Raw genomic sequence first — 24,173 nt, forward strand, 5'->3', positions numbered from 1 at the left:
TCAAATAAGGAAATAAAGCCCCAAAGAGAAAAGGATATAAATATCTAAATAATAGGGACTTTAGGTTCTTTATAGTGATTAAACACTCCATCTGAGTTAGGAATTCTTGTAAACATTGCTTACAGTACCTTGACATTAGCTCGAGCTGGATAAGAAAAATGAACATCATTGAACTCCAAATTCCCTTTGATGCTGTCTGGTTTGTGTCCTCTTTCTGAAAAACTGTCAATTTTAGGATTCTAAATAAAACAAAATTCAATGACTATTCCATCATAGGACAAACAATTGCACATTTAAAGAATATGACTTAGCAAATTCCAAAAATAGAGCCTGGAATGACTCAGTTCCCTTCACATGAGACAAAACCCTAGTTGTAGATTTTATGAGTGTGTGTGTACATGTGCATGTGTGTGTGTGTGTAAGGAAATATTCCTTCTCAGAAAACAGACATTTTCTGAAAAGTGCAGAAAGATATACTAATTCCATTTCTTACAATATCTTTCTTTAAGCTTTTGGCATATACTCATACGTTTTCAAAATGGTCAGAGATGCATGCTTATACACCTGCCATAACAAGACATATTAAAATTGACAGAGACAGGTATTCAGCCTCTCCTGAAAATGAGCTTATTCCTAAATAACACATGACATGGATTTGAGTTGTGAAGACTGAACAATTGGTTGGGCCGAGTTACTTAGGAGCAGCGTAAACTGCAAGAAAGTTCAGAAGCCGCAGTTTTCTCATGACTCAGGTCAATGACACAAGAGGAACAGCCTGAATTAAAGGGCCAGATTTCAGTTAGACGTTGCATTTTTATCTGCAGAAATGCACTGACGTGCTTTAGTGTGTGAAAATTATATTCTTTATTTCACTGCAGCTAGTAAAACTCATTCAACTGAGTGGATTAAAAATCATATGAATCATGCAGTAATTTTTTTCTTTGAAAGGGGCAACCCACAGCACAATACATTGCTAATTTTTCCACACCTACTCACCATGCGTATGAAAATCATAATATTCCTAGTCTAGCTACACCTTGGAAGAGAAAAAGACACAAACTTGGAAGAGCAAACATCTTTACTCTGAACTCTAATAATAAACACACTACTGAAGATGCACTTTTCCCAAATGAGGTCAGCGTTATTCTATTTCAAGATGAACTCTTAGAAATATTAATAAGAGGCACTTTGTTTCACTCACTACCAAGAAAAGCTTCCTTATTTTCACAGGATTTCTAACCTAGAGCCAAATTTAGGTATGCAAGCCTCCAAGAATGTTTTGACATGGAATGAATAAATGACTCACATTGTCAATAATATTGAAGATCACATAGGCTGCCCCTCGTGCATTGGCAAAAGCGTCAATACATGGAGCGGCCTGTCCAACACTGAATGCTCCGATCAGAATTGAAAAGAAGACCTGAACAGGAGAATACGAGGAAAAGTTAGGAGTAAGCCCCATTCTGGTGCCCATTATTATCTCAGATATGACTGAAACACATTATTACCCTAAGGATTGAGTTTGGATTATCCCTTTAACATCTTTTTTTAGCAAAAGGGCAAAATTTATAAGGTTACTACAATATTCCATCGCGCAATGGGCATCTTCAAAGCCTCAAATTTGTTTTTTGTCTAGCTTGTCAAACTATCTCTTGTTCTTCTCCTGATCGTATACAGAGTCAAAAAGATTTCTCAAATCTATTTCCTTGACTGTGAGGCTAATGGCACTAGAGGGACACATTTCTCATCAGTATTGTTATTTAGTCCTTTGTGGCTTTCTACCCTTACACATAGAATTACACAGAATGTTCAAGGTGAAACACGATGGATTTTGGTCCCATGGAATTTCCTATTTTTTTAAATAGCATTTTCCGTACATATTTTGATAAGATTTTAAACAAAAGAGTAACAGTTCACATATTATAAATCATTAAATCACACCTGTGTGCACTAATTCCTTTATGCAATTGTTTTATACTATTAGCAAACAAAATCTAACACATTTCCCTTTAAATTAATATAGAACAGCCAACAAGATAGCTTCAGGAATCCAAATTATTACATAATTAGGAAAACATACATGTAGAGAAATTACTCTTTTCTCTCTGGGCATGATGAAACATCTACACACAGCTTGACTTTTCTCTGAAGACAGTAAAATAACACTTCACATACCCAGAATTCAAATATCCCTCAAATATTGATCCACTATCTGCAGTACCAGTAAGGACCAGTAAGGAAGCAAAGAAGCCTCTACAAAAATAGATGTTATAAAGTTCATGCACCAGAGCTCCTGCTTTTATGCAGAGGGTATTGCTGGGTTCTCTACATCATAACTATCACTCTCTAGCCCCGCTGGGGAGATGTCACTGTCCACACAGAACAAATGAGGAGACCAGGCTAGAAAGGAGTCAGGATTCTATCCCTCTTCTTCACAAAATTTAGCAAATGAGAAAGTGAAGAAAGTGGAGAGCTTATGAGCTGACCACCAGAAAGGAGACCAAAACGAGAGAGAATAGAGTCCACAGTTATGGAACTGGAATCTGAAGATAACACCCCAGAAAACATTTTGAAATGACTGGTTTTATAATGGCCCTTATTGGCCACCAAAGAGCCAAATTGTGTTCGATATCCTCTGTTTAGAAATACAGGGAACTATAGGTTTTAAAAGATTGCTATTTGAATGGTTACATGTTTTGATTATCATTGACATGTAAAGATGGTCATGAAATATTGCTGGTTTATAAAAAATATTGCTGGTTATAAAAAAAGGTTATAAAAAGGTTATTAAAAGCATCTGCATCATAATCCCAGTTTTGAAAGAGAAAGCATATACATACAGAATGATCTGGGAGATATATACCAAAAGTTATCATTAGGTATATACGAATTAATAGATTATAAGCAATTCTAAGTAATTTGTAATTTTAAAAACTGTCTATTCAAATCCTTTGTATAACTTGTGTATGTTATTTTTAGAATCATAAAAGAAAGCTATGTTTATTCTGAAAAACAATAAAATAACTTTCCATCTTATGTTTTGTATAATGTTTTATATTATATAAATTTAGCATTCTCTCACACTATGACCTACCTATAATAATGTTTATTTTTTAAATGTTTATTTTTATTTATTTTGAGAGACAGAGAGAGACAGCAAGCGAGCATGAGGAGTAGAGAGAGACAGGGAGAGAGAGAGAATCCCAACCAGGCCCTGTACCACCTGTGCAAAGCCTGACATGGAGCTCAATCCCACAACCCTAGGATCATGACCTGAGCCAAAATCAAGAGTCAGACGCTCAACCGACTAAGCCACCCAGGCTCCCTTGGGTTTACATGATGATACTCAATGGCAGAAAGAGGATGCCTCCAATCCATATTTGTTCGTTCATAAATTTATCCAATTTTTATTTCCTTTTATATGTTATATAGCTTCTCAAGTGGTCTAACTACATGCCACTTTTTTGGCCCTAACTCATAGTGGTGACTTGTTGACCCTAGGAGGGCAGCTCTGCCCAAAGGACAGAGCAAAGACTCACCAAAAGAAAAAAGCCTGTAACCATGGCTCATACTCGGAAAGGGAGGAGTATGAAAGAAAACAAAAGGTAGATGCATAAACAATATTTTTGGTTTCTTCACAAATATTCAGGAAAACTACTTACTGTCATTGCGTTTCCAATAGTATATTCTTTCGAAATAACCAGAGTGGATCCATACCAGAAGGCCAGCGCATATGATGCATATATTAATAGGAAGGCAATGCCCATGGAAATGCTTGCTGAAACCACTTTTTTAATTCCAATCTTTTTGGCATTTTGTAGGTGTTTCTCATACCTACCAGAAAATGAGAGGCAAATATTGTAACAAGAAAACAATCCACAATCAGAGCCATATTCATTTCCTGTATAGTTGGAGGATTAAGGAAGAAAGCCATCAAAGTAAGAAAGCCCTGCTGAGATCCAGCTTCCTGGGAAATGAACCAATTCGGGATCAGCCAGGACTAGAACCCATCTGAACCTTCTCTTTACTGGCGGTAACTCATCTCTCGTGGTCCCTACAGTCTCCTGTCGCTGTTCCAGAATTGCACGTCACTCCGGGATATGGAAGAGTTTGCCTTCACCTTCATGGCCAGTATCACAAGCCAACATTAAGGTGGAAGAAGAGAAACCAAGACAACAAGAATGGCATCAAAATGTAAATACCTTTCAGGATGCCGAAAATAGGCTCTTTACACAATTCAATTTCTCTTTTCTAGGCAAGAGAAAAACCCCTTCTATTGCCCCATTGCGTGATGGACAGGAATTTTACATGTTCTTGTACTTTAACTTGGGCCTTTGCTTTTTTCATTTTGGTTTTTTTTTTTTTTTTGGTCAGGCTGATCTTCAACTGTCAAGGCAGGGAACAAGGTTATGAAGTGGTCACTACATATAGGATATGGGTTCTTAACTGAATTTTTCTAGATTTACGTTATGCTTTTTGTAAAGTGGAGTAAATAATGCTTACCTTGCAAAATGATTATGATTGAGAGATAGTATTAGAAAGTAGTTACCACCATGCTGGCACACAGTTGGCACAACCTGGTAATTCCAATTCCTGTTATTATTACTATTATTGTTTTAGAATTTAATCTCCTAAATATTGTTCATTCTATTATACTTTAGAGTAGCAATTAAAATTCATATTCCTGGGGTGCCTGGGTGGCTCAGTAGATTAAGCGTTTGACTTCCGCTCAGGTCATGCTCTCACGGTTCGTGAGTTCGAGCTCTGTGTTGGCTGTGCTGACAGCTCAGAGCCTGGAGCCTGCTTCAAATTCTGTGTCTCCCCCTCTCTCTGTCCCTCCCTGCTCACACTCTGTCTCTCTCTCAAAAATAAAGACATTAAAAAAATTTAAAAAAATAAATATTATTCATATTACTGGCTTCTTGGATGTGATACAAAGGTACAAATGTCTACATGAGTCTGTTAAATTATAATTTCTTTTTACATCAGTTTAAATTAAATCTACCTTTCCATGCTAGACACAGTGAGTATGTAAAACCTAATTTTGGCTTCTTAAAATTAGGAAAAAACACAATGCATATAAATGAGACTGTAGGAAAATATCTAAAAAGTGTGTTTCTAACAAAAAACAAATACCACTTTTTTTTTTTTAGTTTAACCAAATGAGATGTTGAGAATTTATTAGTTGCCACCAAAAAGTCTCTTTGTTTAATTACTTAAAGCAGTCAGCCTTTCAGGGTGTTTTTCTCAGTCTCGGGCACTGCATTCACTTAGCAGAGCTGCGTCCCTGGGGAGACAGCCAGCATGCTGTGTCCAGCACGGTGATTAGTCTTGTGTGGCTGGGCCCCAGGGCCCAGGGAGATTCAGGCCAGCCCCGTGTGACACCAGGCTCCAGGGACAGCGTGGATGTGCTGTAATTACCTTAGCTGAGGCGGCTTGCTTACTGCGGCTAATGGAGCAGTAGTGATTACACTCACATCCTGAGGTCCGAGGGAGGGTTAGTGTGCTCTGTGTGGGCTATTGTATGCAGGCAGGAAGCAGTAGTGAGAGAGAAAAAGGAAGAGATTAGAGAAAGAAACATAGTGGTTTAGCAGAGGGCTTAAGGAACAGAAAAATAGAAAATGAAAATGGAGGGGATTAGGGAAAATTTGCTTTAAATGCTGGAGAATTTCCAGAGGGAATTTTTCTTTAAAAAGTTGTAGGCTATCAGGAGTCCCACAGAATGGCAAACAAAAACAAAAACAAAAACACAAAAGCAAACAAACAAAAAACCCCCACAGAATCATACTTTGACTGTATAAGGGCATGCTATTTAAAGAAAACTGGCTGCGGACATTAAAGTAAAGCAGTCTAGCCTTTATCAGTGGGCTTTGACCTTGCATGTTGGTTTTTGTATGTCAGGTTCCTTTAGAGCAGAGGTTCTTGGTCTGGGATCCATGGTCAAGGGATTTGAATGTGGAAAACATTATGTAATTATTTTCACTGACCTGTACCTGAAATTTAGCATTTCCTTGGATTATCAATGCAGGCAACGAACCCCAGTAGAATTAGCAGTAACTGTGACTTTGTTTCCAATAGAAATAGCGGATCATTTTTATATCATGTTACAAGGGATACAAATATGTTGAAATAACTGTTACCTGTATTTCTGCTTCAGTTTCAGTAGTTATTGAGCCCATAGTTCACTCTTATTAATATGTTAACAGTGAAAGCGCATATTTGCTATATCACAATTTAAAAACATTTTGAAAACTGTACTTCATTATAATTGGTTTCCTTGGTAATCCTATGTATTTGTCTTCAGTATTTAAAATCATTACTCTTAGAAGAGAGTCCATAGGCTTCATGAGACTGCCAAAGGAGTCCATGGAACATAAAAGGGTAAACACCCTGCTTTAGAGGCTGACATTAAACTCCAGACATCTGTAAAGGGTTCCTATATTTTGTAGGGGAGCGATTAATACTAAGAAAAGGAAAGCAGCAAACACATACCACAGAAGAACGAGCAACAAAAAGTATAAAAGTGGGTTCTTTGTGCTAGCGAACAGAGAACCTTCCTGACCTGTTCAGCTCTTTGTTCTGGCCCCCAAATGCTATCACAGTCCTGATGGCCCCTAGAGCCTCCTCTGCCGCGGCTCCTGCTTTTGCATACGCAGCCAGTTCTTTGTCACTAAATGCTGAGAGTATCTGGACAGAAGGGAAACATTCATGACTTTGGTATGGGGAGAAAAGTTAAAAGAGAGCCTGTCACTGTTCAGTTTACTTTTTCTTTCCAAATCCTATCTATCCCTTTCCAAAAACTGAAGTCTCTAAGTGAACAACATTCCATGTACCAGATCCAATGGCTTCTCCACCCCCTACAAAGACTAGATCTGACCCACCCTGGTGATCTGCTCCCCAAGAGTAGTCAGGAACAGAAAATCCACATATAATTCTCTAAAGAGCATTTTGAGGAACAGTCACATTCCAAATATACTGTGTTTATTTTCTCTGCTAATTGCAAAATAAATTAAAATCTTACTGCTTTGGAAAGTCATTGTTCTTTCCTTTATTGTGTCATGATTTTTAATTACAGTAAAGTCTTGGTGTGTGAGCATAATTCTTCTGGAAGCATGCTTGTAATTCAAAGCACTTGTATATCAAAGCAAATTTCAAGAACCATTCGCTTAATTGTGATCATGTGACATTTGGCGTCACAGACTACTCATATTGCAAGATATCACTTGTTTATCAAGTTAAAATTTATTGGAAACGTTTGGTCATCTTGTGGAACATTCGCAGAGCAAGTTACTCAAAATCCAAGGTTTTATCGTATTATGATAGTAGTTTAAACTACTATGCCAGAAGATTTACCCAAAGAAATAAGAGCAGTGTGAAAAATCTGTAATTGAGGTAATAGCTGACATTTTAAATCACAATACAAATAAATTTCTTCATTACAGCATTAATAGCATGCTTCTCATTGTGGTTTCAACCGACATGGAACACGGATCTGCACAACTACAAGAACCAGAATCCTGTGTATTAAAAATAACTCTTGTATGCATGGCCTAACACACGTGAAAATGCCCAAGCTTCACATACCTTTGCCCAAACAGCTGCAGAGAGTCCCATGATAGGGCTGATGGCCATTATCACAAGGGTGAGCTTCCATCCTCTAACGAACCCTACTATGAATCCTGCAAAAAACGTGGCTACTGCTTGAAAGAACATTCCAACCTTGTCACCAATTCCTTCACTGATTTTGGAGACGTCACTAAAAAAGATCACACCTAAGTGGTTACAGGCAGGAGGGCTTCAGTCGGAAAGCTGACGCAGACATCTACTAAACACACAGACAGGTAAAACTCGTTTACGCTACAGCAAGCCGCTTTCACAGTCTTAGCCTCTTGAACGATATTTTTCCTCACCTAAATACTGTGCAAAGGAAGAATTTCAGGATCAGTTCATGCCTCTGAGAAGTTAATATCATTAACATTGATGCTACCGAACAAGTTAATCCTGTCTGAGAAGCATTAGCATTTTGAACATGTGAGTCAATTTGTTTAAAAGCAGGAGTTAGGAAGGGCATCGCAACAGGAACAGGGATGTGCTACTTGCTTCTACCCGGACCGGTACCCGTTTCTTAACCCCCTCTATTCTCCATACAGCAGCCAGGGTGATCCTTTGAAAACGGAAGTCTGAACGTGTTATTCCTCAGATCAAAAGTGTCCAACGGCTGCCCATTTCACTCCGAGTCAAAGCTGAGAAGGCCTTAGTGAGGCTGAACCAGGTCCTAAATGTCTTGACCTTCCCTCCTTTTTCACTTCATTTGTTCCCTACACTTGTGTCAGGGGCTCCAGTAAGAAAAAGTTTACCATCTCTCTCTCTCTGCAGGAAAGTAAGCAACAAGAGAACAGAGAGCTTAGTTTTGTTCCCGAGTATAACCGTAAACATCTAGAATAGTGCTTGGCATGTAGTAGCCCCTTAAATACTCGACGAATAAGGGAAGAGCCAACAGTTACTAAGAAAAGTCTCTCTGCAACTTCATTCACACATTTACTTTTTCATTCAATCATCTAAATTGAATGTATATCTGTCAGGCCCTGTGGTAAGCGCCACTGACAGATAATATAAGATGTGAGCTCGGTCTTCAAATTAGCCGACTCTATCACTGAGGAGAGCAAACTAACATAAGGAAAATACACTGTGACGCAGGCTGCAAATGCTAGAAAGGGGTATCAGATGATCTAGTCCCAAACATATGAAATGCTTTTCTAGTAATTGTTTTAAATTTAAAATCTAAGCATGACAAACATCTGCATAGTTAGTGGTTAACTTCATTATAAAAGTCTGACATTAACGATGCACTTACTCTGTTAACCGTGTGTTGAGTTCAGTAGTATCGCTGACGTCAAACCAGCCTATTTCTTGCCGTAGAATAGCGTGAAAAAACTCCTGCCTAATTTTCCGGATCTGCCGGCCAGCTGCCATAGTCCAAAACGAAACTTGTATGTAAGCAGCAACAAGAACTCCAGCACCTAATCCTGAGTAATAATACGCATACCTGGAAAATGATTAGCAAGTTTCTTTTAAATACTGTCCTTTTTTTCATCTCTTTCACGAAAAATCTTCAGAATTGGCAATTAAGTTTACTGGAACCCCAGATTGCATAGGACATCATAACACACACACACATTAAAATCTTTTCTCTTTTCCAGAGGCGCCTGGGTGGCTCAGCTGGTTAAGCCTCTGACTTTGGCTCAGGTCATGATCTCACAGGAGCCCCGCGCTGGGCTCTGTGCTGACAGCTCAGAGCCTGGATGCTGCTTTGGATTCTGTGTTTCTTTCTCTCTGACCCTCCCCAGCTTGTATTCTTTTGTCTATCTCAAAAATAAATAAACATTAAAAAATTTTTTTTAATCTTTTCTTTTCCTAAATTATAAGAGGGTGATGGCAAATCTATCCACCTGAACTATCAGCCAAAGAAACAGATCATTTTTTGTGTTTAACTGCAAAAATAATGACATTAATGATTTTAAAACAGACACTGACAATTTGTAGACATGGTATGGGTTTTTCTTTCATTATTTATATTCTAGGCTTTCATATCTTCTTGTATTGAAAAAGTTCACCACTGTTCACAGATTACAAGTTATAGGAATAAAAAGACCAGACATGTGAAGTGGATCTTAGAGTAATTTTTCTCATACTGTTTACAGAAAGAACTCTCCCAAACAACCTTTCCTATTTGGCAGAATTTGAAAACATTTTTTAACAGTATGCTAAAAATGTCATAAATTCAAACTAATTTTGAGTGAAGTCTTAACTAAATTACAGGAAAGTTAGTATCTTTAAAAAGAACAAATTCAGTTTTGACATTTTAAAATACATTTTTTATATAGTTTCACAAACTATTTCTAGATAAAAGCCTTTTGGGCCTGTAATAGCATACAGATGTGCTCATTTAAATCAGCAACATTGATCAAAAAGTAAACATACAAACATTATGTTACAGGCTCTTGAGATTTCTATTAGATCAAAGTACTGTATCGATATTAAATTTACTGACGTTGATAACTGTGTTGTGGTTATGAAGAGACTATCCTAAGCTTAGGAACCACATTGAAGTTTTTGTGAATAAAGGTGATGTATGCATGTTACTTCAAATAGTGGAGGTTTTGGGGGTGGGTATAAATGATAACAGTAGGTCAAAGAATATAACAAAAGGTAAAGAGCATACAGATACTTTTTCTATATTCTTATAATTCTCTGTAAGTTTGCCATTATTCTCAAATAAAATGTTTTTAAAAGTACATCATAGGGGTGCCTGATGGCTCCGTCAGTTAAGTATCCGACTCTTGATTTCCACTCAGGTCATGATCTCACAGTTTGTGAGTTTGAGCCCTGCTTGGGATTCTTTCTCTCTCTCTCTCTCGCCCCACCCCCACTCTCTGTCTCTCACTCTCTCTTAAAATAGTTAAATAAAAATGTTTTAAAAGTACATCATATTTATATATATGTACCTATATTTATATATCATAACTACATATATATGTATATATCAGCCAATTACCTAGTCATTTCTTCTTCCAGAATTCTGCCTGGATTTAGCATTGACAATGAAAAATTCACTAAATAAAAACAAAACAAAACAAAACAAAATAAGACATTTTTGAAAGGTTGAACTATTAATAGGCATTACTAGATTTTTAAAATCTTTTTTCTTTTCACCCTCAGTGAATTCTTTTAACTTTACTCAAATAAGAAGTCCAAGGGTTTAGATGAAGGACATCTCTAGGGTCCAGATGGGGAAAGGTAGCCCTCTCAGGTTCGACCCAATCCTGGCCATCTCAGGCCTTTAGCAAAGCAGTTTCCTGAGGCAGCTGAGGGGAACTGATACAGAAGACAGAAGAGGAAAAAATAAATGGTCTCAATAGAAAATATAGGATTTAAGGGGCATTTTTTTTTTCACTAAAATCACTTTACAGATAATTGTTTATATTGATTTTATTTGAATATATGTGTGTTTTCCCTTACGTGTTTCCTTTTGTGGTAAGTAACAGAAAGGCTGAATTACATCCCTTGTAAGGGAGGGAAAAATAAAGACAAGGAAGGAAAGTAAATTGTTTAAAGACGAGTTAGTGGATTACTGGCAATTAGTTATCATCCTGCATTCCACATTCTGTTTTCTGGCAAAACTGTATTCTGGTATTTTTAAAGCAGTATTAATTGTTAGAAAATATATTGCCTATTAATTTGAACTAATTTGATAAAACTGTCAATGTGCCATTTCTGTTTTAATAATAACAAGTACGTACTGACCATTTATTATATAACAGGCTTTGTCCTCAACACTCTGCATGTATTCATTCATTTAATTTTCACCATAATCCAATGAGGTATGAATGCTTTATGAATTCTCCTTTCACAGATGAGGAAATTGAGACACAGGTAAAGTCACTTATCCAAAGTCACACAGCAGCAAGTAGGCAGAGAGTCCTAGCACTATACATAGAGCTCCTAAGTTTATACTGCATTGATTATTTCATATTGTAAGGATTTATTTTCATTTTTGAAAAAACACAAAATTAAAGGGGCACCTGAGTGGTTTAGTCGGTTAAGCATCTGACTCGGTTTTGGCTCTCAGGTCATGATCTCACAGTTTGTGGGATCAAACCCCACATCAAATTCCTGGGATTTCCTCTCTCTCTGGCCCTCCCCTACTCACTCTATCTCAAAAACAAATAAACATTAAAGAAAAACCCACAACGTGAAAAAATTAAAAGGAAACAGCCTATGTCCACTGAACTCACAAAATAATAGGACAAAATGTCACCAGGGCATTGTGGACAAAATATGCCAGAGTAGGAAAGAAACTAGTCTTTGTTCCTTTATCATGTGTAAATAATCCAATATTCATGTCTTCTGCATGCAGTGTATCTTCCTTACCTTCTTCTGAAGAGGGGTAAGGTTGAGATGTATTTAAAACTTAAACTACTATCAGGATCAATTAATTACCAGGCATGTGGGCCTGACTGTGGCATAATTTCTCCCTCAATATTATAAGTTCTACTGATGTTCACAGGGAAGTGTTTCTGCTTATTAATCTGCTCTTCTTAGCTATCAGATCCTTAAGGACTCATCGCTATTTTACTTCTGTTCTTATCAGTTCAGTTGTGTGTGCTAATTTCCTCCCTTGGATCTTTTTAGTGTTTTTAATTTTTCAAAATGTTTATTTTTGAGAGAGGGAGACACACACAGAGCACTACTGGGAGAGGGGCAGAAAGAGGGAGACGCAGAGTCCAAAGCAAGTTACAGGCTCCGAGCTGTCAACACAGAGCCCAACGCGGGGCTCAAACCCACAAACTGTGAGATCATGACCTGAGCCAAAGCTGGATGCTTAACGGACTGAGCCACCCAGTCACCTCCTCCCTGGGTTCTGAAATACGGCAGTTTTGAGATGCCAAATTGGAATTGTATCTGGAATTAGAGGCAGACAAGCTATCTAAAGCTTGGTATTGGTGGAAATCATGGTTCAAACCTTGGGAAAACACCACATATATGTGTATAGGGCTGATCTTCCCCCAGAACTTAAGAATCAGGTAAAATTTAACTGAATTTTACTCTTCTCCAGTGCCTACCTCAGATGTTTAAATTCTCCCAGGGAGGATATTACAACTCAGACTGATCCTCCCTCTTAGGAAATAAGGATCTCTGAGCATTCAAAATTTGAAATGCTCTGTTCTCTGCATCGAAGCTGAGAATGGCAACCTAGGTCTGGGTTAGTAACCTGAGGAGCTCCTAGGAGTTTCTGCTGCCTAAAGACTAAGATGTGTATTGATGTGTTCCCTGAAAAGTCATGGGACTCTGGATCTGGAAATCTCATGGGATTCTAGGTCTGAAAGGGCCTAGGCCTGGTCTTCTCAGATGTTACTTACTGTACCTCAGTCTCATAAACAATCTCCAAGTTGTCGTTGGGGGTTCTCAATGCCATCTGCCTGTTAGATTCACATGGAGAGCTTGAAAAAAATAGAGTTGCTCAGGCTCCACGCAAGAACAGTTAAATAGGAACCTCTGGCTGCATCTAGAGCACACATTTCTAAGAAGTAACCCCAATTCATACTTTTTAAAACAAAATGTTTATTTTTGAGAAGGGGGTATAGGGTGTGGGGGGTGAGGGACAGAGGATCCGAAGCACGCTCTGTGGTGATAGCAGACAGACTGATGTGGGGCTCAAACTCACCAATCACAAGATCATGACCTGAGCCAAAGTCAGACACTAAACAGACTGAGCCACCCAAGAGCCCCTCCCTGCTTGATTCTAAGGGCTAAGAGGGGTAACTCTCACTCTGGCCTGCCTGAATGCCTCCCAGAATAAGGAAATGGAGAATTCTTGAAGTTGCCTATTCTTTTTAGAGAGTTCTCATAACATCGACTTTGGATGAAGAAATAGAATTTTAGAGTGGTTGTTTCATTGTGCTGACAGCTAGCCCAGAGCCTGGAGCCTGCTTCTGATTCTGTGTCTCCCTCTCTCTCTGACCTTCCCCTGCTCACGCTGCGTCTCTCTCTCTCTCTGAAATAAATAAAAACATTAAAAAAACATTAAAAAAAGAATTATAGAGGTTAAGTAATTTGCGCAAGGTCATACAGCTGGTAAGTGAAGGGCTTAAATAACTGTATATCTTAAGGATTACAGGGGAGACATTACACAGAGCTCTGTCATGTTTAAGTCTTAAAGATTTTTTTTTTTTAATTTTTTATTTATTTTTAGGAGAGAGAGAGAGCGTGAGCAGGGGAGGGCCAGAGAGAGAGGGAGTCACAGGCTGAAACAGGCTCCAGGCTCTGAGCTGGCAGTCAGCACAGAGCCCGACGCGGGGCTCGAACCCACAAACCGCGAGATCGTGACCCAAGCGAAAGTCGGACGCTTAACCGACTAAGCCACCCAGGCGCCCCGTGTCATGTTTAAGTCTTAAAGCAATGTCTGCCTTCCTCTATTTTGCCTAGAACTTCTCTTATCTTGTGGAAATATTCAGCACAAAACAAAGGGCTGGTGTTTATCCAGGCAACAGTAGGTGTTGTTGTTAGGTAAGGTAACGGGTCTCCAAAATGCCTTTTCCTCTCAACCATGCAGCAATGCAAAGGTGTGTGGGATTGCTCTACAGAATTTTCTAGATCATAACAGTCACACAGACATGACATAACATAGATCAAGTTCCTGATACTCTGCATAGAAATATTTCCTATGACTCTGTCCTTAAGGTTTTGCACACAGAATGTGCACAGTTTCTGCACAACTGAGTCATTGTGAGGGAACAAACCTTGTCACTGACTAGCTTTATTCTGTTGACAGGATGGCCTCTGTTCACAATCATTCACTGTCAAATCTTGTAATTTAAACCTCGTATTCTTCTCACATTCCCTTCCTATTGGCTCCCATTTAGTCCAGCTGTCCAAGAATCCAACAATTCTAAAGAATAGATTTTAAGTAAATATCATCTCTATGAGAGGAGCAAGTGAGCTCAGCTAAGGCTAAGTACAGCTGAGTACCCGATCTTCTCTCAGACTTCATGATTTTTGCTAAACTCTATAACTCCCAACATACCAGGGAGATCTCTGGATTTAGATTGAGTATGAAATTTAAAGAGTTTGTTTTCTGCAGAGGTATAACCTGTGAGGGACATCTCATTGCAAATCTTCCAAGACTGCCTGTGGGCCTAGTGACAAATGCGGCTATAGAAGACCAAGGGCCATTTTATTTGGTGGCTACAGAAACTACGTTGGCAACTCTGGGGAGTTTAACAACCCTGCAATCACAGATTTGTAAGTGACTGGCTTGTGTCATTTCCCAGAGAGACCTTGAATTTGGCCCTGGGCATAGCACGTGGCACCTATCTGCCATGCCCAGCTTCAAAGCTATTGGGTTGCATAATGAGAAACAAGTGACAAACAAACTGTTCCCAATAAGAAAGTTGTGGAATTATTCTGGTGTCAGTAAAACCAAAAACAGGACTATTAAAATTGGCCCAAACATGAACTCATCTGTGCTAAATGCGTTGCATTATTTTAAGCTCATTTAAAAAAAGTTTAATTGAGGGGCGCCTGGGTGGCTTAGTCGGTTAAGCGTCCGACTTTCGCTTAGGTCATGATCTCGAGGTTCGTGGGTTCGTGCTGACTGCCAGCTCAGAGCCTGGAACCTGTTTCAGTCTGTGACTCCCTCTCTCTCTGACCCTCCCCTGCTCACGCTGTCTCTCTCTCTCCTAGAAATAAATAAAACATTAAAAAAAAAAAAGTTTAATTGAGATAAAATACATAAAAAAATTTACCATCTTAGTCGTTTTTAAGCGTACAGTTCAGTAGCATTAAGTATATTCACACGACTCAGTAGTGTTATTCATACTGTTGCACAATTTCCAGAACTTTTTCATCTTGCAAAACTGAAACTCTATGCTCATCAAACAGCAACTCCCAATTTCCCCCTGTCCCAGCCCCTGGCAGCCACTATTCTACTTTCTGTTTCTATGAATTTGACTAATTCATATAAGTGGAGTCATTCAGTATTTGTCTTTTTTGGGACTGGCTTATTTCACTTAGTACAATATCCTTAAGGTTTATCCACGGTATAATGCATGCCAGGACTGCTTTCCTTTTTAAGGCTGAATAATATTCCATCATATATATATTAACGTGTATATATAATATTTTGTTTAGCCATTCATCCTTTAATCTATGTTTTCAACCCTGAGTTGAAACCAACTTTTGATTGATGTGTCCAAATCTGGGCATCATCCTGCCATATATATAAACACATTATAAACCTATAGATGTTCTAAGAAGTAAAAGGAAAACAAGTAGAAAACTCTTACTCCTCATTTCCTTAAAACTATTTAAACTGTACTTTCTTGCTCCAGTTTTACCTTTGCAATGTTTGTGTTAAAGTTTTGGTCACTGGTCAAACAAAGTAATCCATTTAAAACTTTCCCAAAACAAACAAACAAAACCCCACAATTTTTTTTACATTGGGAGTATAATTGGGTTCTGAGCATTGTTTTAGATGGCAGAAAGGCCTGGGTTTGAATCTGTCCTAACCCCCACCAGCTATGTAATTTTGTACAACTTATTTATCCTCTCCAAGCCTCAGTTTCCTCATATGTCACAGAGGATAGTAGTACCTACTGTGAAGGATTGTTCTTGTAAAGGTTAAGTGAAATAGGACCTAGCAGATATAAATACAATAGAAGACTACCATTATTATTATGATAAAGAGGCTCTTCTTATAGACAACAGTATTTGAGCATAAATAAAGTGTGTGTTTTTTTTAGGAGGTTTAATTATTCAAAAGATGCTTTTACCAGATATCTAAAAGATATTAATATTTATGTAAACAGATCTTACTGTATGAATCATGAAATCACATTCTCTTAGGTAATTACACTTACGCTCTATACTGCTAACCAAATACATAGCCCTGAATCAGTAAACACTGAAAACTCTTACTGATCTAAACGATACAGTCCACTTTTTCTCAGGTATCTTTGCTATGTTAAGCTGCCCTTCCTTTATCAGTTTTTTTTTTTCCTTCTATTCTACCATCTGGGTACCAATAAAACTTCACTCCATGTTCTCCAACTTAGCGCCTACGAGGTTCTCTTGGGAGAAGCTGAGCCATCAGGCTTGGTAGAAAGCACTGAAATCTTCCTTGCTGTGTTGAATTTGGCTACTACGAAAATAACTCTGTCCATTGGAACCTGGATCCAGAGCTGTTGCCCAAGTCCCTCTTACAGATGACATTAACTTATGGGACTCCTTTGGCTCTTCAGTAATTAATACTCCTCTACCTGAGTTTCAAAACACATTATTCTCACACTGAAACCATTCACTCTTTAGTGAAATGGTATATCAAGGTCCAGTCAATCTGGTTGATCCAAAAACTAGGGACACAAAATGGATATAACTTTAACAAAAAGTGTGGAGGGAGAGAAAAGATAAAGAAAACCAGAAACAGAGCTATAGGCTGAATATAGCTAAGAAGTATTGCCATGCTAACTGAGATATTTTGAATTCTGTCAGTAATCACCAAAGGGAGGAACATACTCTATTATAGTTCTACAGTCTTCAAGTAAAGAGACTGCCCTGCTTGATTTAGATGCGAGCTTTCTGAATATTTCCTTATTCTGTACTAAAAGTCAAACAGAATACACCGATTTGTTGACATTTAAATGAGTATTTAAGGAACTTTCTAAGAATTATATAGCTCTTTCAGTGATATCTGGAGTCACCCAGAAATCCAAACCATTAAACAAGTAGATGAGGAATAGCAAAATCAACTTCTAATCTTACATCCAGTTAGAGTACAATGTATGTTTTTTTAAAAAACAGAGAAATGCTTACCTGGAAAGGAGAAATTTCCTGCAGTATCAACAAATTTGTCAGTCATTTGTCCAAATACTATCATCATGAGGGGAAGACCTGCTCCGTGAGCTATGGCCATGATGGTGCCCAGGGACATCAATAATTTATCCTGCCAGTCAGAATATCGAAACTACAAAATAAAAAAAAGGAAATAAAATACTACCTTATAGAAAAGAATCTCTTTTTTCCCACAATTCTATGTTCATTGGGTTTTATTTAAAGTCTGTACTTTTATAATAGTTGCAGATAAATGTAGTAGGGAAGAAGGAGGATTTCACTCCAAATTATTGACAGATTAATTTTATGATTCCACTTATTTTGTATTCTGTGAAGAAATCAATCTGATTTTGTTTAATCGGTATCTCATTTGGTTCCATGACTGCAATATTGTTCAGGGTGCCTGTGTGGTTGGCTAAGCTTCTGACTTCAGCTGAGGTCATGATCTCATGGTTCATGAGTTGGAGCCCTGTGTCGGATTCTGTGCTGACAGCTCAGAGCCTGGAGCTGCTTCAGGTTCTGTGTCTCCCTCTCTCTCTGCCCCTCCCCCGCTCGCTCACATGCTCTCTCTCTCTCAAAAATAAGTAAACATTAAAAAAATTAAAAAAGAAGAAATACTATTTGATCTTCCAAAAGTTCCTTAGGTAGTGAGTTAAAAACAGGAGTACACATACATGCACACGCATATCGCATCCTTTAAAACAACATTCAAAATATTTCAGAGGGAGAATTACAAAGATGGAGGACACAGATCCCCTGAGTTTAATGGTAAGTTTCCTTTAAGAAGTTTAAGTTAACTTTTGAAAGGAAGCTCCGAAGTGAAATGAAACAAACATTATGGAGTGCCTATATGTGTATTTTGGTGAAGTCTTGCTTAAAGAGATGATACTCGCTGAAGAATCTGGAAGGATAAGGGAGGATTTGCTGAAGAAGAATTGGGGAGTACAGATGAAGTGGGGGTATTTAGGCTTAGAATAGCAAGATGCCTAGAAACTGCATAGGAGTGCTCAGATAACCTCATGAGTAGAAGTTCTGAAAGAGGTTAGAGAGAGGTATAAAAGACTTGGTGGGCCTCACCAACCTTCTTGGGCTTAGTACTATCTTAGTACTTAGTATAGTGTACTTAGTACTATCACTTAGAAGGGTGATACTAGTTGTCACCATGACATGCACAGCACCCAAGAACTAACCAGCCAATCAATGTCTTAGTGCTCCAAAGACTTTGTCTCTCACTGTCTTTTTAGCTCTAATCTCACTTTTTCTTCCCATTTTTGATTGTCTGCTCTATGGCTCTCTCTGTTTTCTTCTTTTTTTTCTCTGCCTTCTAGATTACATCCTTCTTCTCTTATATTTATTTCCATTTCTCTACTTCCTCTCTGTCCCTTGCGTCTTCCCCCAACCACCTTCTTAATCTGTTCTCTCTACCCATTTCCATCACCCCACCCCTTTTGGCAATGAGGCACAGTTATCAGGAGAATGAGTGATGAGTCAGGATTGGCAGAGTAGGGTCTTTGAGAGCTGAAGCAGAGTCAGACAGGGTCAACAGGCCAGGGCAGTGTGAGATCAGACACAGTTGGTGGGGAGGAGGGGTGTGCAAACTGTTCTCACAGAGTTCCAGAAGTTCAGTGTGAGGAGGCCAAATTCCATCATCAAACACGCAGGGCAAGCAAGAGTGCCGAAAGAGACAAAGGTTCAGAAGCCAGGTGGAGCTTGGAAAAGAACAAGGGGAACAGGTAATGTCAAGAGCAAATGAAGAAGTGTCCCTAAAATTGCTACAATGGGGATTAGGTGTTGCCAGGGTTCATTTTAGTGGCTCCCAGGGAAGAGAGATAGAGAGAGCACTTGGGTCTACTGGCCAGTTACAAACACAGGATTGGGTTGCCATGTAATGTTCTCCTTAGTGAACATTTACATGAAATTGAGGATCATTTTAAATACTTACACTACTTAAAGAAAATTCCATTGTCTCTAAGCTTAAATTTAAAACTATAAGAATTTCACAGCAACATCCTAAGTAAACTTAGATTTGTTTTAAGTGATTTTCAACAAAACAATTAATTGCTAATTCTTGTTAGAAACAGTTTTTTTATAACCTTCTAACAGTTGTCCTGAGCCTCTTTCAGGACAAATATGTATTCAGAGGCAGAAAAGATTATATTTCAATTTAGTTTAAATTTTAACTTTTAAGGTCAAACTAAATGCTCTAAATTTCTACCTCAAGGTTTGTGGTGTTTTATTTGCTGTAGGAGGCAGATTTAAAACATGTGCATTAAAACCAAACTTAGTTTTACAATTTATTCTCTAAAGCACTGAATTAAAAAAAAAACAAACCTGACAGTTTTAAACAAAAATATCGCAAGAATCAGGGAGAGGAGAATGGGGCTTTGCGGTGAAATGAGAAATGTGCAGCAACACTTGAGACTGAGGAAGTTTTGGTGTCTTTTCATCCATTTACCTACTAAACTAGAGATTTCAGCTGACATGCCATTTAATGTCAACTTCTTTGCTATGGAATAATGGTTTGAAAGCCTCATGGTTACTCAAAGCAGGCAAACACTTTCTTGGGCCACCTCTCTGAGACATAGTACAAATGAAAAACTGATTAGACTTCTTCCAAAGATATAATGGCTTGCAGTGTGCCAGCAAAAAAGCACTGAGAATTATGTGAAACATAATCAGAATCTCTAATAATTACTCCAGAGAATTTAATCAATTTCCTTGGAAGCCAAATGTAAACATAGATTTCTTAATTATTTCTAAATTTCTGTAGTTAACAATCACTTTCATTATATGCAGTTGTGTTTAACCAAAATTTGGTGAGGGCGTGTGGTGGTGGTCATGATGGTGGTGGTGGTGGTGGTGGTGGTGGTGGTGGTGGTGGTGGTGGTGTGTGTGTGAGAAACAGATGCAGAAATGCATTTCCCTGAAATTGGTTCGTTTGTGAGGTCCTATGAACAAAAGTCGTGACTCTGCTCTGTGTCACAGCCAGCCTATCCCTACGTCTTTTATCATGTACCTTGAGAATGTGGTCCACTGATTATAAGAAGCCAACCTAAGACAATCGTAAACTACTGGCTCCATAACTATTGATTCAAGCATGAAATTTTAATGAAAACACGAATTATTCATATTTAATATTTCACAGCTTACCAAAGTTAATGGTCCAATCAAGTTCACGCTCTTCTTTTTTTTCGTGTCCTGGTTGCTGTAAAAAAAACCCAAAAAAACAATTATTTAAGTTTAAATCTGTTACAAAATGTTTTACAGTCAATTGACTATAAACTTGAGTCATTACCACATTCAAATATTATAATATTTTCAAATACAAAACAGTGATATCCACAAATTGTCAACATTAGCCCATTTAACAAACACTGCCAGGCAATCACCAAGTGTCCAAAGTAACTGTCCAAGGTACTACAAGAATATGTGGATAAATGAGAAATGGCCACCTGTCTTGCAGAGGTCACACACAGAAAGAAAATACAGAGGTTAATATCTGCCAAGCAGTTAAATTCTTCTGTTGCTAAAAAATATGTATTGATCTAAAAATAGTAAAGTTTACTCTTCTGAAAGACTGTATGGAGTGGTGTCAGGAAATCCTGTTGGCTCTACTTTCAAACTACATCCAGAATTCAACCACTGCTCACCGCTTTTATTACTATCCCAATGGCCCAGGAAAACTCCTTAGTCTCTCTACTTTCAATTATACCAACTTCAGTCTACCCTCAACACAGCATCCACACTAATCATTTACAAACTCAAGTCATATGCTTCTCTTCTGCTCAAAAGCCTATAATGGCTCCCTTTTATCTGAGAGTAAAAGCCAAAATTCTTACATTAGATTTTGGCCCCTATATGATCTGTTTCCTTGTTACCTCTCTGACCATATTTCTTATTCCTACTCTTGTTTGTTTTGCTTCAAGCTACCCTGGCCTCCCTGCTTCACTGTTCTGTGAATACACCAAGCAAATTCCCATAGCAGGTCTTTATACTGTCAGTTACCTCTGCTGGGAATGCTGTCCCCTCAGACAGCCATACGTGTCTCTCCTCTCATGTCTTTCAAGTCTTCCCTCCAATACTGCCTTTCCAGTAAGACCTATCTTAACTATCCTATTAAAAATTGCAACCTACTTTTTCTGTGCTCTCTCGATTTCCTTAGCCTTGATTAGTATTTTCCATAGAATTTATTATCTTCTAACATTTGCTGTAGCTTACTCAGTTTTCACAAGTATTATTTATGTCTGTCGTTCATATAGTAATGTAAACTTCATGGGGGTAGTGATTTTTTTTTTTTTACCTACACCCATTTATTTAGCTTAATTAATTTATTAACTAGTTTAGATAGGTGATAAAGTTTTGCTCAGAAGACTTAATCCCAAATTATTTAGAACACATGTTAAAATCAAAAGACAGACATCTGCCACTAAATATGTTTTGAAGAAGGTGCCGTAGGCAATATAGCAGCATGACTGGAACTAGTATATGACTAACTTGCCACTTGCCCTAAATAACTAACATGCACTTGACTTCCTTTGAACGAATAAGTTTTGGTCTGTTTTTAATAAAAATTAGTCTCAACATTTACTTTCATAATCTTACACTCTTCACTCACTATTAACTTTCTGTATTTCTCTTCTGAACTGTTTTCTCATGTTTGCAATACAAGGCCGTGAACTTCACTTCCGAGACCTTCTGTGAGGTCTGGGGGATTACTATAGCTTTTGCAGGGATAGCTACTTTGTACACTCATCAAATGTTCAGCTGGTGCAGTACATAAATACAGCCTTCATAAAAATGCCATCTATTTACAGATTCACAGTCAATCCCAGCCTAAATTGCCAGCTTACGAAAACCACTTTTTTTTTCTAGTAGAATACCATCCGTTTCCTAATTCTATCTGGCAAACTAAATTTTCTATGAATGAATGCCACAGTACTTAGAAGGAAGAGAGCAATATCACTGTATGAAGATGATAACAGACCAAATTCTTTAGTTTAAACATCAGATAGGTGTATTTTTATTTGTATTATCAGGCCCCTTGCAGCTTGAGGACTCACTACAGAATCTGATAAATTTGTCCCTCTGGGTGATTACTTGATGACATGGGTCAATTAGTTTTGGGTGGCCTGGCATGAACTCAGAGACCATAACAGACGCAGAAACTATTTGAGGCTAAAGGCGAAAATGATTCACTATTCCCACACTGAAAGAGGAAACGAAGACAACACACCATTGACCGGTCGCTTGCTTCTGCCCCTACTAAAGCCTGTAAAGTGCGCTTAGCAAGGGCCCCAGAGAACCAGAGAGAAAGAGGGGCAAGCAAATGAAGCGCTGAGGTCTTCCCTTGGCATGTGAACAAATATTGATCTGGAAGCTCAGGTTACAGAAGAATGAGGCTGTTCAAGGTCCCCCTCCCCACATCACTGCCCCAAGGGAGAAATACGAACCAAGGAGGAGCTGGGGGTGGGGGTGGGGGGCAGGGAGAGGGTATAACACAAGAAAGAAGAGGGATTAACGGGGAGGGGGGTTTTTGTTGTTACTGCTTTTTTTTTTTTTTTTTTTTTTTGCTTCACTCGTCTTGTTCAAAAAGCACAGCCATTAACAGCAGATATCTCATGCTCTAATCGCATGAAATATCAGAAGGCGTCTAGGGAAGTTATTTGTAAAAGTTCTGAGTTCTATAATGCAAGGAGTATTATACAACACAGATATTCATCGAATCACACCGCACAAAGCGGGGAAGCGGCACTTTAAAAAGGTAGCCTCTTCTTCTTTCTAAGCCTGTTCGAAGAGGAGCTTGTGTGCCACTCCTTGAGGAAAGTCGGAATATTAGACAAGACCCTCCAGAGAAGCCTCCAAAACGAAGGCATCAACAGACTCTCTACCCTTTCCAAGGCCTAATTGGGCCCTGCTGATTGACGTGCTGACGAGTTACCTGCTGCTGCCCAGTTCAAAGTCGCCCTCCGCTCCCCGGGGACCCCGGACGGTTCCGTTACTTCCCGCTTCTAGATCCATGTCAACCTGGGGAGAAACCAAACAGCCTCAGGTCCAGGGGCTCCCAGCCCAGCTCCTCACCGCCCACAAGGGGGTGCGAGCCGGGCGCACGGTCGCGGGGGCAAGGGGCGCAGGGCGGAGGCGCCGCTGTCCGGGTCTCGGGCGCACCGTCCCCGCGGCTTCCCGCCCTGGCCGGAGCGCGAGGGCCTGACTCACCTCGGGCCTCCAGCGCTCTCTGTCCGAGCCGCAGGGCGCGCGCGGCGCTGCGGCCGCCGAGCCTGTACTTTGCTCGCCGGAGCCTCGCCCCCGCCCCCTACGCGCGCCGCGCCGCAGTGACGCCTCCCGCTGCCCCCGGGGCCAGGCCCCCTACCCTGCCGCGCTCCCCTCCCCCGGCTCCCTCACTGGCGCGGGCGAGGGGCCCAGCGTGCAGCCCTCGCCGCCGGGTTGGGGGTTTGGGGAGGTGGGGGGGAGGGGGCTCCTGGCCTAGCCCCCGCCCACCCGGGCGAGCCTCCAGTCCCAGCCCGACCGCGCCGGCTAAGCCCGCGACTAGTCTGGTGCTCTCGGTGCTGGGTGCTCGGAGAGCCTCTCTTGGCAGGGCACCTGAGCCCCCAAAAGTGACTGTCATACTCCGTCGGTGCTCAGTTTTCTGTCTACATCCCCGCAGGGCGGGGGGGGGGGGCGTGCTGTTTCCGGACCCTCAACAATGATACGGCGGCCGAGGGGCCAGAGAGAGCTCCAGACTCTCTTCCCACTTCTCTGTCCCCAGGTCTGGTGCTGGGGTCACAGAG

At 39.5% G+C, this 24,173-nt stretch overlaps 1 protein-coding gene across 3 annotated transcripts in view; it reads right to left on the reverse strand.

The window, feature by feature from the left end:
* The window catches only part of ABCB4 (ATP binding cassette subfamily B member 4), a 76,942-nt gene extending 53,536 nt beyond the window's left edge, over positions 1-23,406 (reverse strand). For all 3 annotated transcript variants that reach the window (XM_039219985.1, XM_039219984.1, XM_039219983.1), the window contains exons 1-10: positions 23,327-23,406; positions 20,539-20,593; positions 17,371-17,521; positions 10,556-10,613; positions 8,855-9,046; positions 7,585-7,756; positions 6,563-6,687; positions 3,663-3,834; positions 1,307-1,420; positions 129-239 (exon numbers count right to left, since the gene is read on the reverse strand). In XM_039219985.1, coding sequence (XP_039075916.1) covers positions 129-239; positions 1,307-1,420; positions 3,663-3,834; positions 6,563-6,687; positions 7,585-7,756; positions 8,855-9,046; positions 10,556-10,613; positions 17,371-17,521; positions 20,539-20,593; positions 23,327-23,406 — 1,230 coding nt within the window. The remainder of the gene's footprint in view (positions 1-128; positions 240-1,306; positions 1,421-3,662; positions 3,835-6,562; positions 6,688-7,584; positions 7,757-8,854; positions 9,047-10,555; positions 10,614-17,370; positions 17,522-20,538; positions 20,594-23,326) is intronic.
* Positions 23,407-24,173: the final 767 nt, after the last annotated feature.

This window comes from Hyaena hyaena, unplaced genomic scaffold (genome assembly GCF_003009895.1).
Source record: "Hyaena hyaena isolate Hyena2069 unplaced genomic scaffold, ASM300989v1 scaffold_858, whole genome shotgun sequence".
NCBI classification, from domain to species: domain Eukaryota; kingdom Metazoa; phylum Chordata; class Mammalia; order Carnivora; family Hyaenidae; genus Hyaena; species Hyaena hyaena.